The sequence below is a fragment of the Henckelia pumila genome, chromosome 4 (genome assembly GCF_033568475.1).
Source record: "Henckelia pumila isolate YLH828 chromosome 4, ASM3356847v2, whole genome shotgun sequence".
Taxonomy (NCBI): Eukaryota; Viridiplantae; Streptophyta; class Magnoliopsida; order Lamiales; family Gesneriaceae; genus Henckelia; species Henckelia pumila.
This window is the reverse complement of record NC_133123.1, coordinates 120,692,389-120,701,998: the sequence shown is the minus strand read 5'-3', so window position 1 is coordinate 120,701,998 and position 9,610 is coordinate 120,692,389. Positions and strand designations below refer to the sequence as shown.

At 37.5% G+C, this 9,610-nt stretch overlaps 1 protein-coding gene across 1 annotated transcript; it reads right to left on the bottom strand.

Moving 5' to 3' along the window:
- Positions 1-413: 413 nt before the first annotated feature.
- Positions 414-1,100, bottom strand: LOC140861637 (uncharacterized). Its single transcript, XM_073264659.1, has one exon. It carries the CDS (start codon positions 1,098-1,100, stop codon positions 414-416), a length of 687 nt encoding a protein of 228 aa, XP_073120760.1.
- Between the last annotated feature and the right edge of the window lie 8,510 nt (positions 1,101-9,610).

The following is a 9,610-nucleotide window of genomic DNA, read 5'->3' as shown; positions in this document are numbered from 1 at the left end:
TTTTCATCAAATTTGATGAAGTAATCCTTGTGTCATGTCATGTGATTACTGCAACCACTATCCAAGTACCAAATATTTAAGGAATTATTGCTCATGTTCATGCAAGAATAAAACATGATTTTTTTTATCGTTCTCCACCGTGAAGTTGGCTTCGTTTCCTTCATTTTTTTGGTTTGTGCCAACAGTCCTTATAAGAGTGGTTTGTAATTTTACAAGTTTTGCATCTATCCCAACAATTTTTTGATTCATGACCCGATTTTTTGCAAATAAAACACGAAGAGTTGGAATTGATATTACCACTGCCTCTTTGACTTTTGTTGAAGCGTGGTTTTCCTCTTCCTTGTCCATGGTATCGATAATTTTTGAATCCTCCTTTTTGTTGAAATTGTTGGAATGTGCTTGATTCTCCACCTTCATATTTTTTTCTTCTCCGCTATTTTGAGCTTGGACTCAAAAGCTTGCTCAATAGAAGGTCCAACGAATTTACTCATCCTTTTTTCATGGGCTTCTAAAGAACCCATCAACTCCACCATCGTGAGTTTTGACAAATTTTTTGATTCTTCAATTGCAGCCACAACATGTTCAAATTTTTGTGGCAAACTCCGCAGGACTTTTTCAACAATTTTCTTGTCTTCGATGGTGTCTCCGTAACTTTTTATTTGATTGATTATTTCAACTACACGTGAAATAAATGTACGGATTTCTTCGTTATCTTTCATGGCTAAAATATCAAAATATCGCCATAAATATTGAAACTTGATGGAGATAAATTTCTCAGACCCTTGAAACTCCATTTTTAGAATATCCCAGGCTTTTTTGCAATTTTTGGCACCCATGATTCTAAGAAAAATGGATCGATTTACACCTTGTTTAATGAACAATAAGGCTTTGGCATCTCTCCTGATATTTTCCCGGTACTCCTTTTGCTTTGCTTGAGTCCACGTGGCCAAGGTTTCGGCATCTGCTGGTTCTGGTATACCACTCTCTACTATCTTCCAAAGATCTTGAGAGATAAATAGAGTTTTCACCGGGACTCTCCAAAATTCATAACTTTTCCCATCAAATATTGGAATGAGTGTAGTTAATGAATCTTTAGACATTTTTTGTCTCAGAATATTTTTCAAAGGAGAAAATTAACGTGGCTCTGATACCACATTTTTTTGGGTACGAATATATTCAATATTGAGAATTTGGAATTCGAGTAAAATTTCTTATGGACAAGGATATGTATATTAAGTAAATTCAACAGAGAATAAACAACCGAGAAGAACAGGAGATGATTGGAGAAGATAATTGGAGGAATTGAAAATGTTGTCTATATTTGCATTAATCCATCAACGCCTTTTATAGGCAATTGGATACATGGAATTTGAAATCAATTCCAACACATGCAAAAACATTGTCGTGTCAAATTTTATGATGGCTAGCCTATTGAATTCAACAGACACACATTGTCTATATATTAAATGCTAGGGGACAAACTCTAAATACATGCATATGCATTTAATAACTTGAGTCTACCAATCAACTCACACAACTTTTTCTTATTTTGACAATTTTGACAAATTCAAACATGCATACAAATTAATTTAATATTTCACACTTATTACAAATTTAATTTGAATCAAACATTAATTCCAGCTGGGGAGGAGGATTTAATTACCTATATTTATATATGATCAAATCCAACAGCTAGTTGTATGCGTGTATATATATAAACATGTTTTAACTTATTTTTTCAGCTGAAAAGAAATCAAGAACAAAGCATGCATGCATATATCCATGCATATATCAAACACATACATGGGCGGTTCTGAAAGAGTAGGTGCCCGGTGAGCCAACTTGTGGCTAAGGGCTTTGATGACTCTTTGTATAAACAATCTTTTGTTTTATATAATTTACACTTTTATTAATGGCAATGACTTTATCTTTCTTCATATTGTTATATTGTGATATACTATTGTTGTTTTGATAAAGACCTTGAATATACTATAGTGTATGTAAGATGTGGTAGAACATGGGGATGTCTATCATGAAACACATCTTATAGTCACTGTATATTCTAAACTGTTCCTAGTCGATTGAGCCGTCCGAGAATAAGGATAAGGATCGCTCGAGTTTGAAACTAGCATTTGCGATGCAGAGTACCACGTTTCATTGGTAGGGAACATAGAGATGTTCGAAGCATGCAAATGGATATTCATATGATGAATGATCGAACTACCCTATCCGGACTTTCCAAGTGGTTATCACTTATCGAGTGGATAAAGTCCGCGGTTTTGGTTGTACACCATTAGTCCTTATTACTTGAAACATCATTGAGACTCTATATGCTAGTACTGTGCTTTGACTCGTTTACCGACTCTATTGGGGTCATCAGGTGTCGAGATTGGGTACAGTTACAACACATATAGGAGTCGATGCTTTTTTGTCAAGGATTCACCACATACTTGCGAGTGTGGATATCCTATACGATCTGAGGAGATATTAGTGTGATGAATCTCTAGCCAGAGTACATGATGTGTTTTAAGAAATGGTTTCTTAGTAACACATGCGATGTGACTATTTGATCTTCAAGATGTATTGCATAGTTATCGAATCTCGAACGACTCTCGATTTACCAATGGTTGTTGATTCGATCGGGATATATGGATGAAGGGACCGTACTGTACGCTAACCAAAATCTATTGGTTCTTGCAGGCACTATCAGTGTTACCTAGGGAATCATGGGGCGATGTTGCTAGGCGCTCTTACCATGATTCGATGGGCAAGTCGGAAATTGTTGTTCCGAGTCACAAGGAGTTGTGGGCCCACGGCTAGCTGTATCCCTGAACCATTGAGGGTCACACAGAGTAATGGATTTTTAATCCCCGTTGAGATAGTTAAATTTAAAGAGTTAAATTTAATAAACAAAGAAGTTGGACTTCTTATTTAAGAGTAGAGGAGTAAGATTTCCTAAAATGACATAGGGATGGGCATTTTTGGAAACCACTGAATTCGGATTCAAAAAAATTTATCTTGACTTTAAAAGGTGCAAAAATGGTTTCTGTGCACATTGGTGAAATCGGTTTATCAATCGGAGTCATGATGAATTTTATATTAATTTCTGAACATGCGGGCTTTGCTTATCGGGTTTGAACTTATGACTAATGGGCCCTAAGCTGTTAGCGGCCTACATTATAAATAAGTTATTGCAGTACAGAAATTACATACAACAGGTCACAATTTTCGAAAACCTAGTTATTTTCTCTCTAAAGTGGCCGCCCCCCTTCCCTCTCTACTCAGGAAAATCCAGCCTGTGAATTTTGTATTACAGTCTGGTTTAACGGATCAAATTCGTTAATTCTCTTCGTAGAAACTTTTGATAGATTTTCTAGTGCAATCTATCAGAGGGATTAAATATCCGTTCGTGGACCTGATTGAAGAACAGTTCGTCCATCAGTTCCAGGGATATACAACAAGAGCAGAGCAATCTGTTGGTGTCCATAATCTCGCTTCGAGATTGCAGGTAAAAATTTATAATTGTTATTTAATTTTTACACACACAATTTAATCGTTAAGTTTTCATACCCATTATGGAATCGTTCCATATAAAATTTTAAACTTCCGCTACACCAGGTATCAATCCTGATTGATCTGATCGCCGCGTTCTCCAACAGTGGTATCAGAGCCAGGTTGCTCAGATCAAGCGATTAAATTAATCGATTGTACAAAAAATTTTTAGGCCTCGGTTTTTGAAACAAAATAAATATTTTAAAAATAAATTTTTTTTTTTTCAAGCAACACCCGGGCAGCGATCGTTGCTACCCTAGGGGCTGTTTGGGGCGCGGGCAACCCGGGAATGTCCCGGGCGGCCCGCGAAAAATTAATTTTTTAATTTTAAATTAAAATTTTAATATGTTAAAATTCTATTTTTGGTCCGATCGAAAATTATTTTTGATTGGTCCACGAGGCGTCAGATCGAATTGTTTGAGTCCGAAAATTTTAAAATTGATTTTTGGATAAATTTGAATTTTTGGAAAATTTAAATATTTTATCCGTTAAATTGAATTTTGAAATTAATTATTTTGGTACAATTGATGATAAGATATGATCTTATGGATATATTGAGTAAAATATGATTTTATGTATAAAATTGGATTTTATAGATAAAATATGATTTTATTTGATAAAAAGATAAAATATGATTTTGTATGTAAAATAAGATTTTATATATGAAATATGATTTTATCCTTTTAAATTTAAATTGCCATTGCATGTTATCCAATAAATTAATTTTGAATTAAATGTTATTGGATAAGGATGATCGATTGTCATGACCAATTTTGTAGGTGTATGTTAGGAATTTACATTTGTTTTTATTGTTGTTGGATTTATTAATGGGCCTGGTTTATGGCCCAATGTGAATTGTCATATGTAATAAAAGTGGGCTTTGTTTATGGCCTGTTCCCACCCCTTAAAAATGTATCCCCTACTTGTCATTGTTATTTATTGTAAATACATTAGATTTAGTAAAAGATGAAGATTTGAAGACGGAGGTGGGCCCAGCAGACAATAAAGACAGAAGAAATGTAAATTGGAAGCTCAATGTAATAGGATTGCATTGCATACTGCATATTACCTAGGATTGGACTAAGACTCGTGATTGGCAACCACGGGTCGATTAGAAATGGAATCGATCATCCTATATAATATGTGATATTATTGTTGTATGCATGTTTTAGACAAAATTGTGTGAATCCGGCAAGCATACAAAATTTTAAAAATGATGAGACAAATTTTCAAAATTAAAATCCCTCATTTTAAATATGATTTAAAATTGATATCAAGATAAATAAAGGAAATTTAAATTTGTTTAAATGTTCCTACCTTCCATCAACGATCAATGTATGAGATGCTACCCGCGGATACGGTCCGGCTCATATTATTGGGGGGCCCGTTCGTCGGAAAGCTGTACATTGGATCGACACATGTTGTAAGTTGGGTGGAACTCTCATGGGATCGGCTCATATTATTGGGGGATCTACATGGCGACCGTCCATCACAACTTAATATTGATGGGTCATCTTGACATGTCACAATAAACGGCGTCATATTATTGGGCCCTTATTGGACATGAGGTAAAAAAACGTGGAGGTTGCTTTGGAAGCAATTGGGCTCTACCTTTTGAAAATTATGGTTGGCTGATATTATTCGGGACCATAGTTTGTCAATTGGACTCCATGTTCTCACTAAGGAAAACAGTTTTCCGTTTTCACTAGAGGGTAGTGAAATCGTTAAAATAGTGGGAGTGAGATTCATAAAATAAATTTCGCCTATTTTATGTCTTAGTAAATTAATTAAACAATCACTGATATTTGTCTATTTCTTTTCAGTATTTCATAAAGATGAATTCGCGTAATCCACTTTTCTCGATCCTCGAACAAAATAAATTGACTGGCGCAAACTATACGGAATGGTTCCGTAAGTTGAAGATTGTCTTGACTTCGGAGAAGATGGTCTACGTGTTAGAAAAATTTCCTCCGAAGGAAGCACCAGCTGATGTAAGTTCGGAAGAGTTAGCCAAACTTGATACATGGTGGGACCATGATATCAAGGCCAAATGCTATATGCAAGCCTCGATGTCTGATGAACTCCAGAGGCGATTTGAGGACACCGTGAATGCTGCTGACATTCACGTACAACTCAAGGAACTTTTTGGGGCTCAATCGAGGGCTGAAAGGTTCGCTACTGTAAAGAAGCTAATGACGTGTCGCATGCGTGAAGGGACTTTGGTCCGTGATCATGGGGTACGAGTGATTTGGCTCATATAGAAGTTAGTAACCCTTGATTTGGTGTTGGAGCATGAACTCAACGTGGACTTACTACTTCTATCTCTTCCTTCTTCGTTTGACGGATTTGTGGTGAATTTCAATATGAACAAGATAGAGGCCTCCCTTGAAGAGATGGTCAATATGCTTGTGACATATGAATCCACTTTAAAGAAGGATAAACCGGCTTTCTTGGTGGGCTCCTCTTCTTCTGCTAAGAAGGGGCCAAGTACAAAGGGTAAGAAACGTTCTGCCCCACCCAAGAAAATCGAACCCGAGAAGAAGTACAAGACAAAGGCTTCAAACATGGAAAAGTCCAAGGATGTTTGCCATTACTGCAAGAAGCCCGGTCATTGGAAGCGTAACTGCAAGGAATATCTAGAGCAGTTGCGAACTGCGAAGGGTATGTTCTATATTGAAATAAATGTTTCACTTAATACTACTTCTTGGGTATTGGATACCGGATGTGGATCTCACATTTGCAATGATTTGCAGGTGATGACAAGAAGTCGCAGGCTTAGAATGGGTGAGACCCAGCTGAGGCTCGGAAATGGTTCCAGAGTTGAAGCTAAAGCTGTGGGAGATATTTATTTAATTTTGCAAAACGGTTTTAAGTTACTTTTGAGAGATGTTTTATTTGTTCCGGATTTGATTAAAAACATTATTTCTGTTTCTATGCTTGATAGAGATGGTTATTCTTGCAATTTTGTGAATGGGATTTGCAATATTTACAAGAATGAATGTTTGATTGGAAATGGACAACTTGAAAATGATCTATATAACTTAAAACTAAAAGACGTTCCAATAAATTATGTTGATAAACCGGCAACAACAAACAAAAGGAAAATCGATAGCCAAAACCCGGCAAACCTTTGGCATGCTAGGCTAGGTCATATTTCCTCAAGGAGGATGAACAAGCTAGTGGGAGAGGGCATGTTTGATATGTCTGATATTAACTCTCTACCTACTTGTGAATCCTGCCTGAAAGGAAAAATGACTAAATCTTCTTTTAAGGGGAAACCTGAGCATAGTCAAAATCTGTTGGATAATTTGATCCATACAGATGTTTGTGGTCCATTTAGAGTTGGTACTCAATATGGCCACACCTACTTCATTACCTTTACTGATGATTATTCTAGGTATGGGTATTTATATTTAATGAAATATAAGTCTGAAGCATTTGAAAAGTTCAAAGAATTCAAGGCTGAAGTAGAAAACAAGCTAGGTAAAAGTATTAAAGCACTTCGATCGGATCGAGGTGGAGAATACTTAAGTACCGAGTTTTTGGACTATCTGAAAGAGAATGGGATTCTCTCTCAGTGGACTCCTCCTATGACACCACAGCTGAATGGTGTATCAGAGCGTCGTAATCGAACTTTGTTGCACATGGTTCGATCCATGATGAGCTTCACTAAGCTTCCACCTTCGTTTTGGGGCTATGCGCTTGAAACGGCGGTATTGTTGTTGAACAACGTCCACACTAAAGCAGTGGACAAAACACCATACGAGTTATGGAATGGCAAAGCTCCTAAGTATTCGTACTTGAGGATTTGGGGATGTCCTGATTACGTGTAGCAGACAGTGGGAGATAAGTTGGATAGTCGATCCACCTTATGTTATTTTGTAGGGTATCCAAAGAATTCAATCGGATATTATTTCTATTATCCTGCTGAAACAAAGGTGTTTGTTTCAAGGAATGCCACCTTCTTGGAGAAGGAGTTCTTATTGGATAAGAAAGGCGAGATGATGGAACTCGAAGAAATTCGAGAAGAACCCGAAATACAAAATAACGATCCTACACCTCAGGAACCATTGATAGACACGCCTGTACCTAGAAGATCCGAGAGGACTTCTAGACCTCCTATTCGATATGGTCTTCTTCTTGAAGGGGATCAAGATGAACCCGATATTGGATGTGATCCAAGAAACTTCAAGGAAGCAATTTCTGATGCGGATTCAAATTTATGGCTTGAAGCTATGCAGTCGGAAATAGATTCGATGCATACAAACCAAGTTTGGTCTTTAGTAGATCCTCCCGATGGAATTGTTCCAATAGGGTGTAAATGGATCTACAAGAGAAAGCTTGGGCCTGATGGTAAGGTATTGACCTACAAGGCGCGATTGGTGGCGAAAGGTTATACTCAAAGACAAGGAGTTGACTATGATGAAACCTTTTCACCAGTTGCAATGTTCAAGTCCATAAGAATCCTTATCGCCATAGCTGCTTGGTATGACTATGAGATATGGCAAATGGATGTGAAGACTGCTTTTCTTAATGGAGACATTAAGGAAGAAATCTATATGAAGCAGCCTGAGGGGTACACATCCATGGGAAGCGAGCATAAGGTATGCAAGCTTCAGAGATCAATTTATGGTCTAAAACAAGCATCAAGAAGTTGGAACCAGAAATTTGATGAAACAATAAAGGATTTTGGTTTCATCAAGAACCCGGAGGAACCATGCGTGTACAAGAAAGTAGTTAAGGATGCTGTGACATTCTTAGTACTTTATGTTGATGACATCCTACTCATTGGGAATGACGTAGGGATGTTGCAGTCAACAAAGATATGGTTATCAGGTAGATTCTCGATGAAGGATTTGGGTGAGGCATCCTATATTCTAGGGATACAGATCTATAGAGATAGATCTAAGAGAATGATAGGACTCACTCAATCAACCTACATCGACACCATATTGAAACGGTTTTCAATGGATGGGTCCAAGAGAGGACATCTACCCATGTGTCATGGAGTTTCTCTATCCAAGTCTATGTGTCCCAAGACGGATGAAGAGATAGAGAAAATGACACATGTACCATATGCGTCAGCCATAGGTAGTATCATGTATGGTATGATATCTACCAGATCGGATGTAGCATTTGCTCTGAGTGTCACGAGCAGATATCAAGCTAATCCCGGTCAAATGCATTGGAAAGCCGTAAAGGACATTCTTAAGTACTTACGAAGGACTAAGAATATGTTCATGGTATATGGAGGAAGAGAACTAAAATTGGAAGGCTATACCGACTCTAGCTTCCAAAGTGACGTGGATGACTCAAAGTCAACCTCTGGATTTGTGTTCATGCTCAATGGCGGTGCTGTCTCTTGGAAGAGTTCCAAGCAGGACACCACAGCGGATTCCACCACTTAGGCAGAATACATTGCAGCATCAACTGCTGCTAAAGAGGCCGTTTGGATGAGGAATTTTGTCCAAGAGTTGGGCGTCATTCCAGAAGTTGTTGGTCCAGTCCCGGTGTACTGCCGTTGCTCAGGCAAAGGAACCAAGGTCTCATCAAAGATCCAAACACGTACTGAGAAAATACCACATCATCCGGGAGATTGTGGAAAGAGGAGACATCACTGTCGAAAGAGTGGCCTCTGCAGAAAATATCGTTGATCCACTTACTAAGCCCTTGCCAGGACCATTATTTGACAAATATCGCAAAGAAATGGGTCTACGTAGTATGACTAGTTGGCTTTAGGGCAAGTGGGAGATTGAAAGAGTAGGTGCCCGGTGAGCCAACTTGTGGCTAAGGGCTTTGATGACTCTTTGTATAAACAATCTTTTGTTTTATATAATTTACACTTTTATTAATGGCAATGACTTTATCTTTCTTCATATTGTTATATTGTGATATACTATTGTTGTTTTGATAAAGACCTTGAATATACTATAGTGTATGTAAGATGTGGTAGAACATGGGGATGTCTATCATGAAACACATCTTATAGTCACTGTATATTCTAAACTGTTCCTAGTCGATTGAGCTGTCCGAGAATAAGGATAAGGATCGCTCGAGT